Here is a 27,458-nt window from a genome sequence, read left to right as displayed (position 1 = left end):
GACCATCAGCTGACATCATTGGCAATGTCAGCTGATAGGTCGAAGGACAGGATTTAATCATGCATTGGCTGCACTGCCCTTTTCCCAGCATAGAACAGGATTGTGCAGCCTTGGCAAGAGGATTTAATCACCTCTTATCAGTTGATGAGTGGAGATTAAAGATCAAAGGTTGGGGGCTTAAAAAAGAAGGATGGAGACTTTTACAAACCACTTCCCACTTTTGAGAGGTGAGCAAATGGAATTTAGACAAGTAGGTGAAGCCACCCACTTGTCAAATTTGACCCCAAGTCAGATCCTGATAAAAAATGTAGTCTTTGGAGCTAAAATGGCTTACCACCCCTGGCTTAAAATCTCTAGCTAAGAAGAGTCCACCATCTTCTAAGGCAGACCCTTCCACTGAAGCTGAGATTGGTTCATTTCCTTCATGAAAAAACACCCATGGAGCATCTGTGTGGATTTTGCAGAGCTTTCGACATAGTTCTCTGCATGCATTCTTCAGAGGGAAACCATTAACAGTGAAATTGGCCCATAGTGGTGGTGTTTAATTTGACTACATTACCTAAGATGTGAATTCTGCAGACTGATTCAACATCTACTGACAATGGGTTTTGGATAGGCTCTTAAAGGTTCTTTAATCCAAGCTCCCCCATAGCCGCCCTATACTGAGTCAGACCATTGGTCCATCTAGCTCAGTACTGCCAACACTGACTGGCAGTGGCTCTCTAGGGTTTCAGACAGTGAGTCTCTCCCAGCTCTACCTGGAGATGCTGGGGATTGAACCTGGGACCTTCTGCATGATTTATAAAATTTTCAAACCGTGTCCCAGTGAAATACTGTAACATTACCAATTTATTCAATACAGTAGCCCCAGTAATACCATGTTTCTGCTCTGTAAAGGGCCCCTAAGTGGAAACACAACGTGGATTACATTAGACATGGAGTAGGGTTGAAATTTGGCCAAGACAAGATGTCTGGAGATATGTGAGCTGATCAGCTCTACCTCTCTTTTAATCAGAACCAGTGAAGGTCCTGTGTGAGTGTCTGGAGGCAGTTGGAGGATGGATGGCGGCTAACAGATTGAGGTTGAATCCTGACAAGACAGAAGTACTGTTTTGGGGGGACAGGAGGCGGGCAGGTGTGGAGGATTCCCTGGTCCTGAATGGGGTAACTGTGCCCCTGAAGGACCAGGTGCGCAGCCTGGGAGTCATTTTGGACTCACAGCTGTCCATGGAGGCACAGGTCAAATCTGTATCCAGGGCAGCTGTTTACCAGCTCCATCTGGTACGTAGGCTGAGACCCTATCTGCCTGCGGACTGTCTCGCCAGAGTGGTGCATGCTCTGGTTATCTCCCGCTTGGACTACTGCAATGCACTCTACGTGGAGCTACCTTTGAAGGTGACTCGGAAACTACAACTAATCCAGAATGCGGCAGCTAGACTGGTGACTGGGGGCGGCTGCCGAGACCATATAACACCGGTCTTGAAAGACCTACATTGGCTCTCAGTACGTTTCCAAGCACAATTCAAAGTGTTGGTGCTGACCTTTAAAGCCCTAAACGGCCTCGGTCCAGTATACCTGAAGGAGCGTCTCCACCCCCATCGTTCTGCCCGGACGCTGAGGTCCAGCGCCGAGGGCCTTCTGGCGGTTCCCTCATTGCGAGAAGCAAAGCTACAGGGAACCAGGCAGAGGGCCTTCTCGGTAGTGGCGCCCGCGCTGTGGAACGCCCTTCCAGCAGATGTCAAAGTGATAAACAACTACCTGACATTCAGAAGACATCTTAAGGCAGCCCTGTTCAGGGAAGTTTTTAACGTGTGATATTTTACTGTATTTTTGGTTTCTATGGAAGCCGCCCAGAGTGGCTGGGGAGGCCCAGCCAGATGGGCGGGGTATAAATAATAAATATTATTATTATTATTATTATTATTATTATTATTATCTCCCATTGTTTCTTAAAGTTTAAAAGCAGCAGTGAGGAGGGGAGGATTTCAGCCTGGAACTGCAGTGCTGGGGAAGTGGGGCTTAACCCTTCTTCTGTGTCATGTTCCCAATCTATATTGGGCATCCCATTTGCTTCCTAGGGATAATATTCAGCTACAGTGGTACCTCAGGTTAAGTACTTAATTCGTTCCGGAGGTCCGTTCTTAACCTGAAACTGTACTTAACCTGAAGCACCACTTTCGCTAATGGGGCCTCCTGCTGCAGCCATGCCGCCGGAGCACGATTTCTGTTCTCATCCTGAAGCAAAGTTCTTAACCTGAAGCACTATTTCTTGGTTAGTGGAGTCTGTAACCTGAAGCGTATGTAACCTGAGGTACCACTGTACTTGTGTGGGATATGCATTTTTTCTCTCCCGTGGGGCAAATACCTTTGGTAGGGGGGACAAGAATGGTGCAGAGAAGAGAATTAACCCCTTCTCTCAGTGTCAGGGCCCCAATCCAATCGTGCTGTTTTAAAACCACCACAATGTCTTATCACCTAGTTTGACCCTTAGTCTTTCACTTCCAAATACATGGTCTGTCAAGAGGCCCAACAAACTTTGGATTCCATAGCCCATCAGTCACTGAGCAGATGTCATTTTGTAGCCTTTCCAAATGGTGCCTGCATTCTGTTGTTTGTTGGAACGTGTAGCCCCACTTAATTCACACAGTTCAGTTGAAGTTGAGCAAGTGGAAGTTTCATGTATGTATAAATCCCACCACCGGGTGACTAATAATGTCACCGCATAGAAATTAAAGTTGCAGGTGAAACTTTGAATGAATGGGCTCTTGCTTCTTTCAGAACAGTGCAGTAGTAACGGAAATTAGGAGTCCAGCAAGTGCAAGTTCTTGCTTCACAGGAGAAGCTGCACTTGCTAAACTTCTCCACGGCAGACCTTCATAAGCTAGCAAACATTTATTTGTATAGTTAATTGAATAAAGTTTCACTGGCTGGGACAGAAATGCTAGGAGTGTTCTTTCTCCCTGCAACGTTCATTTTTCCATCTATATATGTTGAAAGTACTCCTTCTGACAAAGAGGCATTTTACAGGAACAGATAGGAGTAGATTGCAATCCAGATCTATCAGCAATCACAACATACCCACCTCTGCCCTGTGGCACCAACCAAGGGCTCTGATACATTCACAGTTCTTCATGTAAGCAGAAGCTGGTGCTTTCTCTTAACACTGCAAAAATTCACAGACCTTCTTGCACAGAGCTCTGTGTACTCAGAGGAACCCTGCAGAGCATCTATCGGGCATCGTTTCAAGCAATGAGATTTTAATTAGAACAAGTGTTCCCAGCCCTTGCCAGCTTCCTTTAAATCAAGGAAAATCTTTTCCAGGGCAACACACCCAGAATACTCTGCAGGTCACAGAGTGATCTCACTTTTAAGTCTGGGGATCAGCTGGCTATCAGAATCATTTCCTTCTTCCCATAGTAGAAGCTGCTTTTCTGGGAGATAGTTGAGTGGAATATAAATTGTACCCATACCACCACCAGCTCCCATCTAATTGGGGCTGGGCATGTTAGTACTTGCTTTGACCTCTGTGCCCAAGGAGGACTGGGAATGAAGAATGATGAGAGCCTTGAAATCAGGGCTGAGGCCTTTGCATGTGGCCCACGAGGCTGTTTTTGTAAAGCCATGCCCACCTTGCCTACATCTGATGCCACACGTGTCAATATTTATCCAGTCGTATGAACTGAAAATTATTTCAGGCACAGAGAAGTATTTTACATCAATGTATTCACAAGATTGCACATCAGTAATATTACAAATACAGTGCAGTACATGAGAGAGTTGGAGTCAACTACATCAATATTTTTAATTATAGTGTGAAGCATACATGGGCTCTAACTAGATTTCTGAGCCCATTGCAGTAATAGCAAACAAAATTAATTAGAAAGAGAGAGCATGTGTTGTAGTTGAATGGTGAGAGGGAAGGTAAATCTCGTAAGCTAGAGCTGGCTTCCCCCACTCTTTCCATAGAAACTCTGGTGTTCATGGATATTTGTCATATTTAGGGAGTCTCTGCTGATTTCCCATTGGAGCAGAATGGAGCAACTGCAGGAAACATTGAGGCAGAAGGTGCTGAAGGAAAAGAACTGGCAGGAAAAGGTAATACTGGATTTCCAGTGTCACGTTTTTTTGTTTTCTCCAACTTCAGTCAGTTGTCAGGCAAATGTGCCCGACACTCATTTCCTAACAGCTTCTGTTCAGCTACTCTTTCATATTTTTTCATCCAAAATTAAGGTTTACTGTACAAAAAAATACTGATTTATTTATTTAAAATGTTTATTCCAACATACAACTCCACAGAAACACAGGGCAGCCTATGGCATTTTAAAAAACATGGTGAATGTAAAAGCAGGAGAGGCAGGGTTAGCATTTCTGCTTAAAGACCCAATGCTATATAACGCATGACTCAAAATATTCAGCTGCCATTTTGTGTGTTCATCACCATATTTGAAGCAAAAGGCAACATTTGTCTGGGAAGGTGAGCTAGGATCCCTCAGCTGAGACAAAACATGTCTCAGACCCTCTGTATCAGCCTTTGCCAGCCTGGTGCCCTCAGGTGTGGTGGGGGTTGTAGTCAAAAAAATCTGCAGGGCAACAGGCAAACACAGCTCTATACACTAGCGTGGGACCTCCTGAAAATATTAGTGCCCAACTTTCCTCCAGTTCCTAATCTAATAGAAGCAGAACTGTGTCACCTATTGACTGGCTATGGAAAGTCCTGAGAATTTGTTTATTTGTTTAAGGTATTTATATATTGCTTAGTTACTGAAGTATCGAAGTGGCGAGTCTCCTTTTGAACTCTTTCTCACAGTGAAGAATCTGCTGTTGGTCTCCTCCACTTCTTGCAAACCACACTGCTTGTTCATGCAATAAACCTCAGACATGCTGATATGTTGCTTTTTAAAACCCTCTTTGAGCAGTTCACACATGCATCACTTGGTTACTTGCAGTTGAATGTGTGAACTTACTCCACTGAATGCCATCGGGGTTTTTTGCAGGTTCTTTCTGTGGTGCCTCGTTTTCATGATTATAACAAACATATAATGGCTCATCTACAGACTTGATAATGTGAATAAGTTCCATATTAGACAGCTGTTCTCTGTCTTCTATTCGGGTGTCTGGGCTGAGGGATTTGCAATCTTTTGTTTCAAACAACTTCCTCAAAAGTCTACTTATGTTCTTTACTCATGATTGGTCATTAAACCCCAAGCTTTCAATGCCAGGCTCTTAATGTTCACATCTTTTATCCCAGTAGGCACAGATTATACACATTCATCATCATTTCAGGCTTTTATTAATAAATATATCAAGCTGTCCTAAACAACTTAATTTCTCACATATAGGATATAATTTTAGCATGAGGTCACTCTGTTTGCACCATCAGAATTTGTTGTGCAGCTTGACATTTAAAATGGATAAAGAACTAACAGAAATAAGAGACAGCACTTAGATTTGCTAACCAGTATTAAAATGTGCTGAATGTCAAGTGTTCTGAAAATGCTCTCATCAGACCAAAGAGATGTTGCTGCATTTTTCTTGGGTCATTGTGCCATTACATAGGCATAATGTGTTCCCTTTATTTTTTAAAAAAATCAATCCACATGTTTTGTTAAATGGGAAAAAATCTCTTTTAAAATTAAGTTGCTTCAAGTGGTGTTTTGGCATTTAATGCACGGAGTTATAAAAATGCTCTGCAAGTAGAAGAAATCAATTGTTGCTATGCAACTTGAACAAGATAATTGAGAAATGTCTTTCAGAATCCTCATTATTATGGTTATTAGTTCCCCTGATTTCAGGTGTTTGCTAAATGGGAAACATTTTCATCCTGAGAGTAGTTTCCAGTGATGTGTCAATACTGCCAGTCAACTTTCATTTCAGACCCCCGTTGGTAATGTTTAAGTGTACTTCAGCCACTTCCCTGACCTGCACATGCAACATATAATAAACCCTTGTGCTGCACTTCAGCAGTGATGAGGTCCACTTCTTTACCAGCACAGAGGTGATGTCCTGATAGGAAAAACACAATTATCCTGATTTGTAAGCAGAAGTATACACAGAATGGGTGCTGCCCACACATTTCACAGGGTTAAAAAGCCTGATCTGGGAGTTGAGGCTGTGCTCCCCTTTTTCCCCAAAGAGATGTCCAGCAGTACTCAATTTGACTGGGGTTGGGGTTCTTTCTAGGTTGGGCATCAGCCCAGCAAAATGAGCATAGCAGAGGGCAAGGGCACATTTAAAAGGCATCAAGTATAAGCCCTGCCTGCCAAGGAACTATTGAAGGTGCATTTAAAGACTCCTGATAGTCCTTTGCCGCCATGTTCCTTTTCTCCCGCGTCTTCAGCTTGCTCCACATTTGACATTATATCAAGTGTGGGGAACGTGGGTATGGCTTGCACCAAACTGCCTTGTGGGCCAAATCTGTACAGCTGCCAGGTTGAAAGGCTGGAGCTCCCCCACTGCTTGTCTGTGCCAAAAAATGTTGACATTTCTCGTAAATGTTCATGAAGTTCTCATAATGAGAGCTTGAGAGTGCACCAAGGTGTGAATCTCTGATTAGAAAGCTGCAATAACGAGACCATCCTTTTGTGTGGGCTCCAGTCATTCTGCTAATTTGCCTTTGAGATATAATCGAAATAATGCTTTTCAGAGCAAGCAAAAGTTCTGGGTGTGCTCTCACTCCCTTGAGCAATGAGAAATTCCTGAGGTTACGTTACAGAGCTTAGATTCTGTTGGGAGAGAGGGGGAAAGAATAGTGGAGACTATTTTCACCTATGCAAATGGAAGCAACGAGAGGTGTTTAACAGTTTTTAAGATTTCCAGAAAGAGCCCGTACTTCACCTTCCACAGACAAATGTCCCACCATTCCCTCTCCCCAAATTCGTTCTTCAGACTGGCTTCAAGCTGTTTCTGTGCATTGCTTTCTAGCTTTGAGGGGTGTTGCATTTTGGAGGCGAGAGTCATCGGGGAACAAATCCCTGAACCCATTTAGGCAACTCTTTAGGCAAAATCACTGTGTTAATGATTCACTCTTAGCAATACAACCCACATTCAGATCATCAAAACAATATGTTGGCATGCACTTAAGTTCTATTGAAAACAACTGGAATGGAGCTTAGACTGCAATCATCTGCACACTAACTGGAACCGAGCATCATCAAGCAAGGAGGTACTTGTTTCCAAGTAAACATGCATAAGATTAGCTGGCTGTGTGAAGTTTAGAGACCAGTGGTGCATCAGGCACTTCAGATGGCAACGACAGCTGTCTATATCTGTGTGTATTCATACAATATTGCTGATAGCTTTTATATTTCTCTGTGATTAGCATTATATATATATTATGGTTTTGCATGCTTTGTATATTTCATACCAATGAAAGGTTATAGATATAAATAGATACATACAGGCTGTTCATCTTGATTAACAGAATTTTTTACCACCCCCTTTTTCTGAATTGGGTGCCTGTACATTCAATGTAAAACAAGACACGAGTTGAACAGATACTTACTGACACCCAGGTTTTTCGCTTTCTAGATCAAAGCTGATAGAGCAAAGGAACAAGCTCATCACAAAGAGGAGATTCTCAGCCTCAAAGAGGAAGCCAGAATGGAACTAGAAATTGAGAAACAAAAGCATCAAGAATTGATTGCAAAATATCAGAAAGATCACGATGACCAGCTACACCTTAAGGTTTTAGCAACTAGAAATAAACTGCTTTGGGATTTTGACAAATGCACTGGGCAGGGGGGAATTCACTTAATTTCATCATGTAGATCAAATGATACCATGGGGCGGTTAGATACAGTCAGGGTGTTAGACACAGACAGAGTCACAGTCTAGGTTTTGAAGATTTAGAGCTGACATCAATAAACAATCCCAGAATCAATAGTTATTGTTGACATGGGCAAGCAGCAAAAGAGTGTTTTAGTTACAGCATGTTGCTCAAACTGGACTTGTTTATAGAGTCAAGACGCCCAGATTGTCATTTCTGAGTTGTAATCCTGTCTACAAAATTTGAGGAATCCCTGGGAGTCTCAGGCACACCCTTTTGCGACTCCCTTCGGACTTTTACAGATCACAATGTTCTTCTGTGTGACTGTGAAATCCATCAATCAGAAGCAGCAGCTCTGCTGTTAAACACATTTATCTTTTTTTTTTTTTTTAATATATATTTATTCAAGTTTTTCAATACATAAACATATTTAAACAAATAACATTAATTATTTGACATCTTTTCATCATTACTTTGGACTCCCCCACGCCTCCCGCACACACTTACATCGTTAAAGAATTATTTCCAAACAAATTATCATTTTGTTCATAATCTTGGATTTGATCATTAGCGTATAGTTTAAACTTAAGTCTAATTTAGTGGTAGACAATTACTTCTACTCTGACATCCCAATCAACATTCGGCCAAATTACAATACTTTTGCAGATAAGTCTTAAATTTCTTCCAGTCTTCTTCCATCCTCTCTTCTCCCAAGTCTCGAATTCTGCCGGTCATCTCAGCTAATTGCATATAGTCCATCAGCTGCATCTGCCATTCTTCCAGCGTAGGTAGATTTTGAGTTTTCCAGTTCTTAGCAATCAGTATCCTTGCTGCCGTTGTTGCATACATGAAAAATGTTCTGTCCTTCTTTAACACACTCTGGCCGACAATGCCCAAGAGGAAGGCCTCCGGTTTCTTAGTAAAGGTGTACCTAAACACCTTTTTTAACTCATTATATATCATCTCCCAAAAGGCCTTCACTCTCGGGCAAGTCCACCAGAGGTGAAAAAAAGTTCCTTCATTTTCCTTACATTTCCAACATTTATTGTCAGACGAATGGTATATTTTGGCCAATTTGACTGGGGTCATGTACCATCTATATATCATTTTCATTACATTTTCCTTCAAAGCATTACATGCAGTGAAGTTCAGCCCAGAGGTCCATAACCTTTCCCAGTCTTCAAACATAATATTATGCCCAATATCCTGTGCCCATTTTATCATTACCGATTTGACCATTTCGTCTTGTGTGTTCCATTTCAGCAACAAATTATACATCTTTGAAAGTACTTTAGTCTTAGGTTCTAACAGTTCAGTTTCCAACTTTGACTTCTCCACCTGGAATCCTAACTTTTTGTCATTTTTAAATACTTCTTTAATCTGAGCATAGTGTAACCAGTCTCGCACTTTATCTTTCATTTTCTCTAAACTCTGCAATTTCCAATTGTTACCATCTCTTTCTAATATCTCCCAATATTTTGGCCAATTGGCCTCCATATTGGCTCTTTTTCGGGCCTTAGCCTCTAGGGGTGACAGCCACCTCGGAGTTTTATTCTCCAATAAGTCTTTGTATCTTATCCAGACATTAAATACTGCTTTCCTGACAATATGGTTCTTAAAGGCCTTGTTTGTCTTAACCTTGTCATACCATAAATATGCATGCCATCCAAATGCATTATTAAAACCTTCTAAATCTAATACATCCGTATCTTCAAGAAGTAGCCAATCTTTTAGCCAGCAGAAAGCTGCCGCTTCGTAATACAGCTTTAGGTCTGGCAGGGCAAAGCCCCCTCTTTCTTTCGCATCCGTTAATATCTTAAACTTAATTCTGGGCTTTTTGCCCTGCCAGACAAATTTGGAAATATCTTTCTGCCACTTCCGGAAACACTCTGTCTTGTCTACAATCTGTAGTGTCTGAAACAAAAATAACATTTTTGGCAATACATTCATCTTGATGGCAGCTATTCGGCCTAACAAAGAAAGTTTTAATCTTGACCAACTATCCAAGTCTCTCTTAATTTCTAACCAGCATTTTTCATAGTTATCTTTAAATAAACTCAGATTTTTTGCTGTTATGTTTACCCCTAGGTATTTCACTTTCTTGACCACCGTTAACTCTGTCTCCCTCTGAAACCGTTCCGACTCAGTATCTGTCAAATTTTCCCCCAATACCTTGGTTTTTTGTTTATTTAATTTAAATCCCGCCACTCGACCAAAGTTTTGAATCAGTTGTAATACTCTTTTCGTACTAGATTCCGGCTCCTGTAATGTCAGAACTAGGTCATCTGCAAACGCTTTAAGTTTATATTGTTTCGCTCCGACCTGGATCCCTTCCACCAGCCGATCCCCTCTAATCATATTCAGGAGCACTTCCAGAACCGAGATAAATAGTAGTGGGGAAATCGGGCAGCCTTGTCGTGTACCTTTTTCAATTTTGAACTCTTCTGTAACCACATTATTAACTATCAGTTTAGCCTTTTGTTCTGAGTATATTGCCTCAATCCCATTCTCAAACCCCCGTCCCACTCCCATTTCTTTTAAATTCCCTTTCATGAATTTCCAGGATATGTTGTCAAAGGCCTTCTCCGCGTCTATAAAGATTAAAACTGCTTTAGTGTTTATGTTTGTTTGCAAAAGTTCCAGTATATCTATAATGTTCCTTGTATTAGCATACATATGTCTACCTGGGAGAAAGCCTGCCTGGTCTTTATGAATTACTTCATTTAGAACTTTCTTGAATCTACGTGCCAAGACATCTGCAAATATTTTGTAATCCACATTTAAAAGGGAAATGGGACGGTAGTTCTTTAGTTGTGTCTTTTCACTTTCCGATTTTGGTATCAATGTGATAAAAGCTTCTTTCCATGATTCCGGCGCCCTCTTCCCCTCCATAATTTCATTGCTGACCTCCAACAATGGTTGTATCAGGTAGTCTTTCAATGTCTTATAGTAGATGGAGGTCAGCCCATCTGGCCCTGGCGATTTGCCCTGTTTCATGTTCTGGATGGCCTGCTCAATCTCTTGTCGTGTTATTTTACCATTCAAAATTGTTTTGTTTTCTTCTGACAGCTTTGCTAATCCATTTTTCTCCAAGAATTGTTTAATCTCAATTTCATCTTGTGGCCCTTGAGTATATAACTTTTTAAAATATTTCTGAAAACACTTTCTGATCTCTCCAGGGTTCTGGATGCTTCTTCCTTCAATCTCTAGGTTTGTTACCGTATTTAGTTTTTGTCTCTTCTTCAACTGCCAAGCTAGCAGTTTTCCACATTTGTTAGCCGATTCAAAAGTTTTTTGCTTCATTATTTTAATCTTCCATTCTATTTCCTGGTTTATCAATTTAGAATATTGTGCTTGATAAAGTTTAATTTCTCGTAGAATCGGCTGGGACTTTGGGTTAGATCTTAACTTCTTCTCTAGCTCTTTAATTCTTTCCAAAATTTTGTCCTTCCTTTCATTCTGTGATCTTTTCTTTATGGTGTTCTGTTGTATCAGGAACCCTCTCATCACGGCCTTGCTTGCGTCCCATATAGTTCTTTTTTCCACCCTGGTGTTCATATTAACCTCAAAATAGTCCTTTAGAGTTTTTTGGGCCTTCTTTACAATCTCTTGGTCTCTAAACAGGCCATCATTCATCTTCCATCTAAAGGAGCCGGTTGGGATCAGTGTCATGTCCATTCTCAGTGCGTTGTGGTCGGAGCATGTCTTTGGGCAGATTTCCACCTTTCTAATCTTAGGTGCCAGACTTCTAGTTATCCATATTTGGTCGATTCTTGTCCAAGTCAGTTGGGCTTCAGAGAAGAATGTTCCTTCTCTTCCCAGAGGGTTTCTCACTCTCCAAATATCAATCCAGTCCATATTGTCAGTCATTTCAAAAAAGGTCTTTGGTAGTCTTCCCTCTTTAGTAACATTTTGATTCTGTGACTTATCCATATTGGTTGATACGACTCCATTCATGTCTCCCATCATGATGATGTTGTTGTAATCCAGATAATCCAGCATAGTCTCATGCAACTTCTTATAAAAATCCGATTTTCCTTCATTTGGGGCATAAATTCCTAATATCAAAATTTTTTCTCCTTGATGTTGTATTTCTATTGCCAAAATTCTTCCATTTTCATCTTTAAACAGAAATTTAGGTGAAAGGCTCTCTTTTGCATAAATCACTACGCCTCTCTTTTTAACTGTGTCAGAAGATATAAATTCCTGGCCGAGTCTTTTATTTATTAACACTTTTCTGTGGAGCCTAGTCACATGTGTTTCTTGTAAACAAATAATGTCCAATTGTTCCTTTTTTAAAATGTGAAAGATTTTTCTCCTTTTCTCCGGACTGTTGCAGCCATTTATATTCCAGCTCAGAAGCTGCAGAGACATCCTGAATAAATCTGGTTATTCTTGCTGGGGTGGTACCTTGTTCTCCGGTCCTTGAGGGTCCGAGGGCGCAGGCTCCCCTGAAGGTTCGGGCCCTGGTGCTCCAAGTCCTTTGTGAAGATCTTCTCCGTGTGCTTCCAGAAACTTGTCTCTAAACACATTTATCCCACTTCAGAAAAGAAATGAACCCTCTTTCCATTCATTTTACTTCTTGAGCTCTGCCCCTTGAGGCTGATACTTCGAAGAGTCCAAAGTGACTTCTATGGTGGCTGTCCCAGGAAAACTGATCATGTAAACAGGGTAATTCTCACATGTCTATGTGCTTGAAGTAAATTCTGATTATCAAATGATAAAAGAATGTGCAATCAATCTAATGCAGTGTTACATTTTGGTATAAGCCCAAAATTCCTAACCCAATTTTTATTTTATTGCTCTGGCTTCTCCTGTTTTGAAAATGCATAAAGATCATATTTGGGGCCGGGAAGGGGGAAGTGATCAATGTTCAATAGAGGAGAATATGCAGAAAGTTCCAGGTTCCATCTCCAATAGTGCTGGACCCAAGTATCTTCCCAGTGATTTTTATGTTTTGGAGAGGGAATGAACTCTCCCCCTAATCCAGTTGGCTGGAGGTGGGGGAAAGCAAATTCTTCACATTTTTGTGAGAAAGAGGTGTGTCTTACCTTTTGTATGCAAGGTGGCTAGGAGTTTCTTCCTTCTACACCCGCCACCCTCAAAAAAGGACATTTCCTCTTCAATGAAAGAGAAGCTGGCTGGGAAGAAGATAGGATTAGGGCTGCCATATGTCCAGAATTTCCCGGTCATAGCCGGGATTCACCCATCAGAAATAGCGTCTGGGCGGAATTTGCAGAAATTGGTAAAAACGTCCAGGGAAACCTGAGCATATATAGCAACTTTGCCCCAAAAACCCAACCCTCAACAACTTTTGTGTCTGAATTTTCATTTTTTGAAATACAGCAACCCCAAGTAAGACCAGAAAAGTAAAGGAAGTTGAGAAGCCATTGGCAGCCACCTCTGTAGAGGGGAACAGGCACTGTCTTCTCTCACAGCCCCCGCCATGCCTTTGTGCAGCACTGCAGCTCACTTGGCAAGGATCACCTCAGAATTTCTGGATTTGAGAAGCAGTATCGGTTTTGCAGAGCTTGTCATTTGTTAAGATCAGATTGGCAGTCACCGGGAACAGGGCCTTTTCATTGGACAGGCTCCGTTATGGAATTGCCTCCCTGAGAAAATCCAGCAGCTAACATCCCCACTTCATACAGAGTCTTCAGACATGTCACAAAGGCTTGTTTGTTTGTTTGTTTGTTTGCTTGTTCTGCAAGGCTTTCTATGAGCAAAACTTTCTATCTCAGTGCTGACTTCTGGATACTTAAAACTTTTCTGCTACATTATTTATGGATCTTTTTAGTTCTTCGCCATTTATTTTATTCGTTTATTGGAAAGCAAAGTAAATTAATGAATAAAATATACAACATAATAAATATTCCTTGTTCATTCATTTGTGATCTGTCCTTGAACTAGTGCAGTTTGCTCTCTCTCTTGTCCTAGTGCAGTAATACACTTACATAAAGAACAAGCATGCCCACACAGCTGTTTATCGTGGACTTGGATTTAAACAGATATTATATATGTATATAGTTTTAATTCTGTCATGGTTTAATTGTTTTTAATTATTATTATTTTCTATGTTTTTTGCAATTCTTGTTTTTATCTTTATCTTGAGTCCCATTAGGAAAAAGGTGAGGCAATAATAATAATAATAATAATAATAATGCACATTTTTTGCATCTTCCACAAAACATTATCCTCATCAAGATGCTGTCCCGTGCCCCCACTTTAAACCAGATATGCCATTCTGCTTTTCCTTTCAACATCTAGTTTTCCCCCCCTGAAAAGGTAAATCCTGATTAAATGGGAAAATAATACTTAATGGCATTTTAAGGAGGACAATATTGTGTGGGTCCACAGTGTAAAATGTGCAAGCATCAAGTCCACAATAAACTGGAAAAACCCACCCCTTTTTAAAGAAAAAAGGGCTACACATTTTATCTGAATTATTGTTAGCACTGCTGATTTATGAAGTGATGATTTCACATCTTTCTCCGTCTTTTGAAACCTCACTTAACCCTACTGAAAATGTGTTTAACCAAAGGGGTGCCTTGCCATCACGCCTTGCAAACCAATGAATGTCATTATTTGTCTTTCAGATACCTGCATTGATATCAAGTGCCACGAATAGCCTGAAGATGGAAGTGGGCACCCTTGAAAAGAAGCTCTGTGAAGCCCAGATCAAGCTTACAGAGAAGCACCGAGAGAGAGAGGAGGAATGGCAAAGTTTAAAAAAACAAGTTGCCGTGCTTGAGCTCCAGCTGCAGGAGGAACAGAGCGCCCATCATTCAGTGACAGAAGACATGAGAGAAGAAATAAAGAAGAAAACTTATGAGCTGGAAAAACTGACTCAAGAGCAAACGCAGTTGATTCAGAAAATGAATCAGGTTCAAGAGGAGGTATGAATTCAACCAGGGTTCACAATTGAATGTCTCATCTCTTAAGTCCTTTACATGCCTTGTCTTGGTTGAGACCTAACCATCCTAGTCCAACAAACTAGGGAGCAAGCCATGAATCTGCACAGGTTTTCTTTCCCAACCTTTTCCTCCTCTCTTGTGCACCTTCCTGGTTGCTTAATGTGTACATGGTCATCCATGACATCAGAGCCAAAAACTAGAATATCTAACCAAGATCAACTTGCGTTTTGATGTCCTGGTATGTAGGGATCTTTCAAAACACAGTTTCCCGGTTTGGACATCATGGGAAACTGTGTTAAGAAATAAGGAAGTGTTCAGTTAAGACACAATGGAAGAGATGGAGGGATCATCAGGCACAGAGCTTGTTCCTGGTTGAACAAACAGTGGTTTGTTGCATTAGGATTGTTAAGCCCATTATGTTGAACATGTGGAAGAGGGTTGTGGGGTTGCACATACTGACCTAGCTCCCAAATTCTACATGCTCATTTCACTGTCTGCATCAGTGTAGTAGGGTTCTCTCCGCGTCCTCCAATACTTAAGAAACCCGCTTTCCCAGAAAGCCCTACATGTATACCATAGTACATGCATAAGTTATTTGCTGGGAGGAGCGCAGAGAGAAGAAATACCATGGTGCATCTCTAGCAGCACAACCGGATGCCTTCATCTGCCCTAGCTACAACAAAACATGTCTCTCCCATATTGGTCTCTACAGCCACAGCAGACACTGTAACCTTCCAACAGTTTGTTTTCACCCACAAAGGCGCACTCCTCCATTATCTCCCAAGACAGATGGATGCCAACCAAGTTCTTTGCAGACAGTCAGGCACAGGGAAGTCTAGAGCAGGGACACTGCACAATGCTGCTGACTTTCATATGTTCAGAGCAACATGCAAAAAGTTATCATTGCTCATCACTTGAAAGCACCCATAGCTGTCTGATCAGAACTGGCTCCACTGATAAGTGTCATGTCAGACGAAACAAAATTTTTGGAAGAGGTACATCTTTGTGTAGCATTTGAGCTGCAGTGACTTTCACACATTTGAGTGTTGCTGCCATCAAGTGATGAACCATTGTGTGTGAACTCATCCCTCGAGCATGTCTGGTTTGCAAGATACAACCAGGAATATAGGGAATTGAACCAAGCCCAAGAGTATGAGGATCTAAGGAAACCTTTCTCTTGGGACATATTCATGGAATTTTATCAGCCCGTAGAAACAGCAACAATGATGCAGGAAAATGCATGGCAACATCATTCCTGAATGAGTGTAGTCTGGCCCCAGGGTGAAGGCATCCTTTGTGGTAGCAGTGTCAGGGCCGCAGATTGACCAAGGTTGTCCCACTCTGTGCATGACCCTCAACAGAAGCTGTGTCCACATTTCTCCCTGCTCCCGCTTCTCTTCCAACAAAGAGCACATATCCTTTTGAAGTCTCCAGGGAGTTCTCTGCTAGCAGCAGACAAAGCGCCCCAGACACAATAAAAGTGCCCTGTGAAATGTAGCTGTCAAGTTCAGTCAGACTGTGGTAGTGACCTTGAATCTTGCAAAATATAGGAGGAATAGTAGTACATAGGCCAGAACAAGACATTCCGAAATAGAATATGCCAAAATAGAATAAACCCCAAAGACTCAGCTGCGTGTAGGAATTACGAGCCAGATGTCAAAAATTATCAATCCAAATGGGACGTGCTAATTTTCCTTGTGACAACTGATTGGATTACTTATTAAAAGTAATTTGTACCCCAGTTTTCGGTTTTTAAAAATGCCCAAGGTAGCTTATAATAAAATAATTAAACAGTGGAAAAATCAAAACACTAATACACCCAAAAAGAGGCTAAGAACTGGGAGGTTTCTTTAAAAAAGATTTAAATAGCTCAGATTCCTGAGAGTATGAAACATTTGAGAAGCCAAACACCAAAATCAAAAAGAGTTCAGAAAATGGCAGCCATCTGAGATCAGGCAAGATAAGCCTATGCAGGGACATAGGCCATCTCAGGGTGATTACATCCCTTTCTACAAATTCATGCCATATTTTGGAAAGGGTACTGCAGATAAGGCAACCTAAGGGCCAAACAAGACAATATTAATGTCTTTAGCCCTTATGTGAATAAGCCCTTTTCTAAAACATGAATAGCCAGCATGGATGCAAAGGGGCAATTCAGATAGGGACTGTAGTGAGATCCTCTGCCACAGTACTGATCAATGGATAGAAACAAAAATCAGGTATGGGAAACCTGTGGCCCTACAGATGTTGTTGGACTCCAACTCCCATCAGCCCCAGCTAGGATGGCCAATGGCCAGCCAGGATGGGAGTTGTAGTCCAACAACAACTGGAGGACCACAGTTTCATCCTCCTTGTCCTAGGGGAAAGAGATGCAAGCATGAGGGTTAGGTTTTGTCCTTTTGTTTTGGTAAAATGATGGCATGTTTTGCTAAATCTCCACAGTCCAAATATTTCCCTTTGTGTGGCATTAGAACGAAGGTAGACAGGTGCAAGCTACACCTGCTGAAATTTCCTCTTCTGTATAACTGTTAATGGTGTAGACCATCTGTCAGGGAACTGCCATCGGAAGGAAGGGAGGTGAAAGGGCTCACACAGGTTGGGAGAGACTCAGCAGCTGAAGAGGGAACCAGTAGGGGGAGAGGAGGTGAGCTGAGGGAAAGTGAGCTGGAGGGATGGCTCAGAGACACTTCCAGCGAAAACAGTGGGGAGGTTTCAGGACCTCCTGTAGGGACACCCACTCCTCGCCGGAAACTGTCACGCAGAGAGTCCAGAAGACGTGTTTCCGTTAAGGAGCTTTTATGTTGGAAGCGATTCCGAAAGCAACCACTGTCGGAATCTGCTAGTGACTAGAGGAGCCATGTCTGAGGGGCTCCGTCACAGACAGAGGTTTGTGGACTTGAACAAACTCTGAGGGGATACGATTTTACGCACAAGCAGCTCATCATCCCATCACAGCATTCCGACAGTCTTTGAAAGCAGCTTGTGCAGGAGAAGGCATCATGAGCAACCCAGCCGGAACCGGAGAAGCAGGAGCTGGAGCGGGTCCAAGCCTGGAAGAAAGGTACCGGGTGTTGGAGGTCCAGCTAGCGCTGCAGACGGCGAGGCTTGAGGAGAGGAGGGCTCAGGATGCAGACAAAAAGGGGAAAGCCACCCAGCTCGCCAGAAAGGTACCAGGATTGGTGCAGAAGTTTGGGGGGGAGCCCAAAGACTATCATGGTTTTCGGACAGAGATGCAATATGCCCTCAATCTGCAGTTTGATGAATTCCCTGACGAGGAATCACGAGTGGCTTTCGTGATTGGGCATCTTGAAAAGGGGGCGAGAGACTGGGTTAGACCCCTGATGGCAGCGAATAGTGACGTCCTAAAGGACACGATGAAGTTCTTTCGCGCCATGGATCTGATGTTTTCCAGTGATATTGAACAGGGAGTGGTGCGCAGACAGTTAATGGCTTGCAAACAGGGGAGCCGATCTGTCCGTGAGTACTGGACTGAGTTCACCATGCTGGTTCACAGATTGGGGTGGGACTTATCGGCGGAACCCATTCAAATGCTATTTGAAGAAGGGCTTTCTTCGGCTGTGAAAGACGAACTTTCCCGGGGCCCCAGGGTGGATTCTATGGACCAGCTGACCAAATCTGCGCTGACCATAGGAGCGCGCCAGGAGGCGAGAGCATTGGAGAGGCGGGAAGGGAAGGGGGAACGTTGGAAGGAGTTCCGCATTCCAGACATTCCAGAGCCAACTTTCCCGCCGGCAGAGCCGATGGAAATCGGAACAGCGCGCGCGCGCGCAGTTTCAAAGCCCAGTGAAGGGGGAAAGAAGGAGGGAAAAGGCGCCCGGAAATGCTATCTCTGCCAACAGCCAGGTCACTTTGCCAGAGTCTGCCCCCAGAGGAAGGAATGGCAAGGGATGGTGGGAGCTGTGGAGGGAAGAGAGAAAGAAATACCGGAGCAAGTAAAAGCCAACGCCTGGCTGCCACCGTCGGGGCACAGCAGCCAGGCCAAAGAGCAGTGAAAGTGCCCACGCCAGAACCTCCTAAACCCGCCCTAGTGATAGAAGTGGCGCTAGAGCTGCCAAACGGACACCCTCTAAAGATAAAGGCGCTGTTGGACTCAGGCAGCTCCTGCAATTTCATGAGCAAAGAGTTTGCAGCTGAACACCAGATACAGACGATCCCTTTAAGCAACCCCCTGCAGGTGACCACGATCGATGGCAGGGAGCTGTTGGGAGGAGAAGTCAGCTTGCACACCGTCCCAATGATAATGAAGGTGGCAAGGCACACCGAACTGATAGCGTTTAATGTGGCCACCTTGGGAGGAGCTCCCATTATATTGGGGATGAGCTGGCTAGCGTTACATGATCCGCTGGTGGGCTGGCATCAGAGAGTGGTTTCTTTTGGTTCAGCACATTGCTTAGAACACTGCAAAGAGGGAAAGGGTTTGGCAGGGGCCCAAGCCACCCTAGCAGGGACTGAAGTAACGGAGAACGTGAAGGTACCACGACAATACGCAGATCTCTGCGACGTCTTCAGCGAAAGGGAAGCTGACCAACTACCCCCGCATAGACCCTTTGACTGTCAAATCAATTTACTCCCTGGGGCACAGCTCCCTGTAGGCAAGCTGTACGCCATGTCAGACAGAGAGATGCAGGAGCTAAGGGAGTTCATTGACAAGAACCTGAAGAGAGGGTTCATCAGAGAGTCCAGGGCGGTGGGGGGCAGCCCAGTGTTTTTTGTGGATAAAAAAAACACGGACAAGCCGAGGCTGGTGTGTGACTTCAGGGCCTTGAACGCAGTGTCTGAACCAGTGGCCTTCCCTATGCCCAGGATTGACGACATTTTGACAAGGGTGCGGAAGGGAAAGATTTTCACAAAGCTGGACCTAAGGGGGGCGTACAACCTGATACGAATAAGGAAGGGGGATGAATGGAAAACCACCATGTTCACCCCTTTAGGGGCATTTGAATATCTCGTTATGCCCTTCGGCCTACAAGGAGGCTCCGCGTGCTTTCAATCGTTTATGAACCACGTCCTGGGGCCTTTGCTTTACAAGAATTGTGTGGCCTTCTTAGACGACGTGTTGGTGTATTCTGAGAATGAGGAGCAGCATGTGAGAGACGTCAGAGAAGTGTTGAGCAGGCTGCAAGCCAACCAGCTGTGGGTGAAACTGGAGAAGTGTCAGTTTCATACCAAGGAGGTGGAATTCCTGGGGTATCGCCTGTCAGACAAGGGATTGGCCATGGATCCCGGCAAGGTCCAGGCGGTGCTGGAATGGAAAACACCCAAAACAAGGAAGGATGTGCAGAGGTTCCTAGGATTTGGGAACTTCTATCGTAAGTTCATCCGAAACTTTGCCCACCTGACGGCGCCCATTACGGACTGTCTCAGCAGTAAGAAGAAGTTCGTTTGGACTGAGGAGGCGGAGCGAGCATTTGAGGAACTAAAAAGGGCCTTCGCCTCGGAACAACAACTCCTGCATGTGGATTTGCAAAAACCGATGAGAGTGGAAACTGACGCATCAGACAGAGCGATTGGGGCGGTGCTTCTGCAGCCAGGGAAGGAGGAGTCAGAGTGGAGACCGTGTGCCTTTTTTTCGCGAAAGCTGAACAAATCCGAGAGGAACTACACGGTGTATGACCGAGAACTACTAGCCATTCATGAGGCGTTCCGGAGATGGAGGCACCTGCTAATTGGCGCACAACATAAGGTGCAAGTGTGCACTGACCACAAGAACCTAGAGTATTGGAGGACGGCACGAGTGCTCAACCAACGGCAAGTGAGATGGGCCCAGGAGTTCTCCAAATTTAACTTTGAGATTTGTTACGTGCCAGGCCCAGAGAACATTAGGGCGGACGCTCTCTCACGCAAACCTGAATATTTGGAGGGGGAGGGAGCACCCAAAGAGAGACATGTCATTCCAGAGGACCGCTGGGTGTGTGGGGCGGCATTGGTGGGACAAAGAGAACTGGTAGAGGAAACAGAGAATGATGAATACGCCCAGAATAAGCTCAGAGGTCTTAGGGGTGCGGGAGAGGAACCAGGGGGTTTCGAGGAAAGAAATGGAGCTTTGTATTACAAAGGGGCACTGTATATCCCTGAAGGAGACTTAAGGGGGAGGGTACTCAAGCAGTTGCACGACAGCCCCACGGCGGGGCATTTTGGACAACACAAAACCATGTGGTTGGTCACCAGGGAATTTTGGTGGCCTAAGGTGAGGGAAGATGTACGGGAGTATGTAAGAGGGTGCGAGCAATGCCAGCGAGCCAAAGGGGAGAGGCGGGCGCCGGCGGGGCTATTAGAACCCTTACCAACCCCAGAACGACCTTGGGAGGCAGTGTCGATAGATTTTATGACTGATCTGCCGAAGTCCAAGGGGAAAACAGCCATCATGGTGGTGGTAGACCTACTAACAAAGATGTGCCACTTTGTAGCCTGCTCGCATGCAGTCACGGCGGAAGAGACAGCGAAGTTATTTGTAGAACACATTTTTAGGTTGCACGGGGTGCCATTGAGGGTGGTCTCAGACCGAGGAAAACAATTTACTTCCAGGTTCTGGAGGAAGCTCATGAGCTTACTGCAGGTGGAGGTCAACTTTTCGACTGCCCGGCACCCTGAAACCAACGGGCAGACGGAAAGAGCAAACAGTGTCCTCCAGCAATACCTGAGGTGTTATGTCAATGACAGAGAGAATGACTGGGTAGAAAAGTTGGCGCTGGCGGAATTTGCCTACAACAATGCCGAGAATGTGTCCACAGGGATGAGCCCCTTCTTGGCTAATTATGGGTGTCATCCCAGGGCTTTCCCAGGGGGAGAAGGGGAGAGATGGAGCGTCCCGGCAGCCGAGCATTTTGTAGAAGAAATGGAAGCAATCCATCGTCAGCTCCAACTCAACTTAGAAAGGGTGAAGGAAGAATACAAGAGGCAGGCAGACAAGAACCGAAGGGAAGGTGAAACCATAAGGGTGGGAGATAGGGTGTGGCTGTCAACCCAAGGGTTGCCGTTCAAAGGAGGTTGTAAGAAATTAAGACCCAGGAGATTGGGTCCCTTTGAGGTCATTCAACAGGTCAACCCAGTGGCTTTCAGGCTCCGGTTACCCAACCACATGAAACTACACCCAGTATTTCACAGGTCGTTACTGTCACCGTATGAGGGGGGACGAGAAGGGATGGCCACTTGGGGACCGGTCATAGAAGAAAGAGAATGCAGCAGCCATGTGGCAGAAATCCTCGACGCCAGGTGGAAGGGGGATCAGGTGGAGTATTTGGTAGCGTGGGAAGGAGAACCGGAGTCAGAAAACACTTGGGTAATGGCAGAAGATATCAATGACGAGGTATTGATAGAAACGTTCCATCAAAGGTTCCCAAGGAAACCTCAGCCTGTGGAGAGGTTCCGGAGGGAATACTTTGGGACCACCGATGAGGAGGAGGAGTTGGAAGGATTCCCGGACTCGGAAGGGGAAGGGGAGATGGACTCTGAGGAGGAGGAGTACTTCGAGACCAGGAACCGCAACAGGTGGAGAGAAGTGTTCGAGACATCGGAAGATGAAGGAAGTTCATTCCGGGGTTTTGCCTCCTCACCGCCCGTAGAGGAGGGGGCGAGAGGGGGTGAAGGGGGCCCTGGAGGGGAGGTGGATGTCAGGGAACTGCCATCGGAAGGAAGGGAGGTGAAAGGGCTCACACAGGTTGGGAGAGACTCAGCAGCTGAAGAGGGAACCAGTAGGGGGAGAGGAGGTGAGCTGAGGGAAAGTGAGCTGGAGGGATGGCTCAGAGACACTTCCAGCGAAAACAGTGGGGAGGTTTCAGGACCTCCTGTAGGGACACCCACTCCTCGCCGGAAACTGTCACGCAGAGAGTCCAGAAGACGTGTTTCCGTTAAGGAGCTTTTATGTTGGAAGCGATTCCGAAAGCAACCACTGTCAGAATCTGCTAGTGACTAGAGGAGCCATGTCTGAGGGGCTCCGTCACAGACAGAGGTTTGTGGACTTGAACAAACTCTGAGGGGATACGATTTTACGCACAAGCAGCTCATCATCCCATCACACCATCCTAATGATGTTCTGCAGTCAATAAGAGAGCAAGTCCTTGATTCACATCTCTTTAAAAAAACACACCAAAATTTTGCTAAATACAATATCAAATTGAGAGCAAACATAAACAGATACAACTAGGCCATATGGTACTGAACCATGTGAGTTTGGGTAGTTTTTTAGGTCATCATAAAACTCTGCCACTAAAATAAATATGTTTATCTCTGAGACTGTACCATATGCCCCCGTCTCCCACTGAAAGGTGGAAAAGTTGAGCCATTCAAATAGACATTTGTAACCAGAGGCTGTTAAGTTTTATTTCTTGCCCCAAACTTTCTTGACCTTGCTTGCAGGGTGGGAGCCAGTCAATTTTGGGGTATTGATGAAAGAGTGAATATATCACCTTTAAATATTTTAGTACCACCTTTGCTTTTAAATATTTTTAAATTGCTTGATGTGATTTCGTCTCTCTCAACAAGGTCTTATTTTGGATTCATACTAAAATAAGACCTCATTCAGATTCAGATTGAAATAGGACTGCTAATGAAATCAGACTGAGCTCATAATTTAGAATCAGATCCTTCACAATGTCCTTGACTCTGTTGGGGTTTGTTTGCTTTTAATTCTTTATAAAATGCAAAACCATCTAACACTTTTCCAGCCCTTAATTCTCAGTGGTTATTGCATGCCAAGGCCCCATGACCCACATTTCCCTAGTAGATAATAAACACATGTACACAAGTATTTTGGCTTATGGGTTCAAATAGGCCACAATTTTATTGGTTACAGATGTGAGTGATTTGGCTTAGGCACTGGGTGATGCCAGGCTGTATTTCGACTCCCACCTGTCTGCAGGGAGTCCAGCTAAGAGTAAACCACCAATAAGAGGAGCCCTATAACTTACATCAAATGGGGGCACCCCAAGGGGTCCCCATAGGGGTCATGGCATGGTCCTAGCCCACGTCCAGGCATCGGACAGAAGCCACATCCTTGGATCCATTTAAAGATGAGCGGTCTTGCTGCAATGAAGGTGAAGGTAGACGTGTGTGTTAAAAAAATTCCAACTCACTCCTTCCAAGGGCTTGAGGCACATAGACATCGCCAAAGAAATTTCTGAACCATGTGATCTTCCTGGGGGGGGGGGGCGCGGATATATGGCCTTTGCAGTTCTGTTGTCAGCAAATCTAAGTGCTATACAGTTGCTGGAAAAGGCATCCAACTGACATTCAGTTCAATTTGGCTTGCACAGTATAATTCTTAATGCTGGGTTACGCACTATAACTCAGGAAAAAGGGTTTTGCTCCATTTATTAACTTAAATGCAGCTTGAATATCTAGTATCATTGTGGATATTTTCCTCTACCATTATCATCCTTTTCTCATTTAACCTTAACCGCAATTCTGTTGAGAAAAGTGGTTGAAAATAAAATGGACAACTCAAGGCAGATTTATAAAATTATGAATGGTATAGACATAATTTGTCTTGTTTATTTTTTGTTTATTTAATTTACAGACAATTTAGAGAGAGAGTGTGTATGAATGACACACACAAACATATACACACACATAATAAGTACAATGGTACCTTGGTTTATGAACTTGATCTATTCCGTAAGTCCTTTCTTAAACCAAAGCATTCTTAAAACAAGGCATGCTTTCCCATAGCAGCGGGGGACTCAATTTAAAAATGGAACACACTCAACAGGAAGCGGAACGTGTTTTTATTCCAAGGCAAAGTTCACAAATCAAAACACCTACTTTCGGGTTTGCAGCATTCTTAATCCAGGTTGTTCATAAACTAAGCTGTTCTTAAACCAAGGTACCACTGTACAATAAAAACCATGTCAAATAATTTACACAAGAGAACAAATGTACAAAGAATATCCATATAGATAAAACCAGAGAGCATTAAGAAGGCAGCATAATGAAGATTATTCAAGCAATATAGCACACATTCATGCAACTTGCCAATCTCACTCAGCAGTCCACACGGCCACCAGAACCTTTCACTGCCTCATACATTTTGTCTTATCGACCAGCCACTCAAACATAAACTACTCACACTCAACAATATCACAACTCGCATACAAAGGATTCTGCCAAGGACCATATAACACTGGTGCATTTGCTCTCAGTACATTTCTGAGCACAATTCAAAGTGTTGGTATTAACCTTTAAAGCCCTAAACAGCCTCAGTCCTGTATACCTGAAGGACCGCCTCCAACCCCACCGTTCACCCCGGACACTGATGTCTAGCTCTGAGGGCCTTCTGGAGGTACAGGGAACCAGACAGAGGGCCTTCTTGGTAGTGGCATCCACCCTGTGGAACGCCCTCCCATCAGATGCCAAGGAAATAAACAACTATTTGATTTTTAGAAGACATCTGAAGGCAGCCCTGTATAGAGAAGCTTTTAATGTTTGATGTTTTATTGAATTTTAAGTATTTTGTTGGGAGCCACTCAGAGGGGCTGAGGCAACCCATTCAGATGGGTGGCATATAAATAAAATTGTTGTCTTTCCCTTGATTGGGACACTATACATCGGTTAGAATAGCATTAGCTTTTTTGCTACTGCATCACAGTGTTGACTCCTGTTATGTTTATGGTCTACTAAGACCCCTAGATCCTTTCCACATGTACTACTGGAAAGCCAGGTCCGCCCCCCCCCCAATCTTATATTTGTGCAGCAGGTTCTTCTTGCCTAAGTTACCTTTTGACTATGTGGTTTTTTTGTATATTTGGTATTTTTAAAAATGAACAGTGGTATATAGTATTTTAATCAAGTTGTATCCAGGGACAGTTTTGTGTCTAGCCAAAGAACCAAGTGGAGCAAGCATTTCCAAAAAAGCAAACATCTTTTGAAGCTGAGGTGAGTTTCAAAAGCAGTTTGTGATGCGTCATGGCACTCTGCACTGTTCAAAGGAAAGACAGTTTTAGAGAGCCCTGAGCGCATCTGAACTCTAAAGTACCTCTCTGCATCCCAGGCACAGATGTTCTGTCACCACACCCAAGGCAGAAGAACGCGGCAGCCAATACTTTTACTGACATGAATACGTTGCTTATCTGTTTTCAAGCGTTTCAGCACATAATGCGTAGTCGCCTGTGCACTCTGTTCCTTGAGTCCTCTACGTTTTAAGAAGAAAGCACGCAATATTTATACCTTTCCTTTTTGTCTTCCCTGACAAATGCCTTATGAAATATGTCTTTCTTTATGCTCGCAGAATGCTCTTCTCCAGGACACAGTGCGCAGGGAGTGTGAGGAACGGTATGAGCTCACCGAAGCCTTGGCTCAAGCCAAAGAACAAGTCGTGGAGCTAAAGAAACTCGGTGGAAACTTCCAATTGTCACAGTGTTCTCTCAGTCAGGGCAGCCTAACCTCCGCTGCATTGGTCAGCAATCACAGGCAGAGGAGCCCAAACTGTGGGAAAGGAATAACATTCTCGGGACACTGTGGGATTTCAAGAGCCACTAAAGCACCACTCTCGAATAGGTACAAAAGCGGCATGAACGCAAGCTTGCCTGCTCTGCCTGCGCTGCAGTCCCCAAGTAGAAAAACATCTCTAGATGAATCCAGGAAGAGAATCACAGCAGTTCTAAAAAGACAGATGAGTGAGCTGTGATGAGTCAAGGGCTGCGCGCGCGCTCTCTCTCTCTCTCTCTTTCTCTTTTATCGAGAAGAGTCAGGGAAAAAAAAACAGTGGCATAGGTCATTAGGCCACCTCAGTGTGGCCCACAGGGGAAAATACCAGATTTTACTGTCGGGCAATTAGCATGTTTCTAACGCTGAGTGTTGTTTTATATACAAGCAACATCAAATTAAGCTAAGCAGTGGTTTTTAATCTCACACATGTTTATGTTGTATACTGAAATCATGAATCGGCATTTTGCTTAGTAAATGCTGGTGACTTAGGTCTGGTTCTGACTAAAGTAGCAATCTTGTGTATGGGCTTCTGCCTGCAGATGGGGCTTCACGTAAAGGATAAACTGAAGAGCAGGGTGGAAATATTTCCCTACAGCAAAGTAGATGTCAGGGGTGTCAAGCCTAGCCTTGTCCCTGCATGTAGAAAACTAGTGTGGCAAGGAGAAGACTGGGCTAAAACATTTGTGTGTGTACAGGATATGTATTCAGTCTGAAGTGGTACGATGCAGACTCAGATATAGCACGTCGATGAGAATGAGGCCTCTCTACAACAGGTGTAGAGGATATAGTAAATTGATTAAAGTATTTCACACCTACACTATCCTGAAGTGGTATTTTTCACACTGCGTGCCTCTGTTGTTAAAAAGTTAATAAAAACATGCAAAATTTTCCCCCACCTCACAACCTCTGGTTTTGTCCTACTTTGCATGATTGTACTGTGGTGGAATTGCTCTGTTCAAACAAATAGTATTTGTAAAGGACCAGTATTTCTCATTCTGACTTCGAGGTTAGATGTGCAAATAGCCAAGCACTGCAGAATGAAGAGAGGTAGCAGAATATTTGCCTGAGGAATAAACAAACTGCTTGTGGGGCAAAGGAAACTACCACAAAATTTTAAAAACATCGCACTGAGCGGAAGCCAAATCACCTGAAGATGTTGGCGGTGACTCAGCGATGAGCTGAACAGCCATAAGTTGTATAATAACAGCAAAATTGTTGGAAGTTTTTGCTAAGTGAGTGTCAGGAAGCAGCAGAAGCAATAGTTTCAAAAGTTCATCTTACAAGCAAATAAGTGTGTGTGTGTGTGTGTGTGTGTGTTTATTTTCAACGCCTCCACT

The 27,458-nt window shown here is 43.8% G+C and overlaps 1 protein-coding gene across 8 annotated transcripts in view; it reads left to right on the top strand.

Annotated features, from left to right (window-relative positions):
* Positions 1-27,024, top strand: part of LEKR1 (leucine, glutamate and lysine rich 1) — an 80,165-nt gene extending 53,141 nt beyond the window's left edge. For all 8 annotated transcript variants that reach the window (XM_081007954.1, XM_081007956.1, XM_081007959.1 and 5 more), the window contains 4 exons: positions 4,002-4,095; positions 7,528-7,683; positions 14,362-14,661; positions 25,922-27,024. In XM_081007954.1, the coding sequence (XP_080864080.1) occupies positions 4,002-4,095; positions 7,528-7,683; positions 14,362-14,661; positions 25,922-26,320 (949 nt within the window). In that variant the 3' untranslated portion in view covers positions 26,321-27,024. The remainder of the gene's footprint in view (positions 1-4,001; positions 4,096-7,527; positions 7,684-14,361; positions 14,662-25,921) is intronic.
* The last annotated feature ends 434 nt before the right edge of the window (positions 27,025-27,458 follow it).

The sequence above is a fragment of the Podarcis pityusensis genome, assembly GCF_964106645.2.
Source record: "Podarcis pityusensis genome assembly, chromosome: 5".
NCBI classification, from domain to species: domain Eukaryota; kingdom Metazoa; phylum Chordata; class Lepidosauria; order Squamata; family Lacertidae; genus Podarcis; species Podarcis pityusensis.
This window is presented reverse-complemented; position numbering and strand designations above follow the sequence as displayed.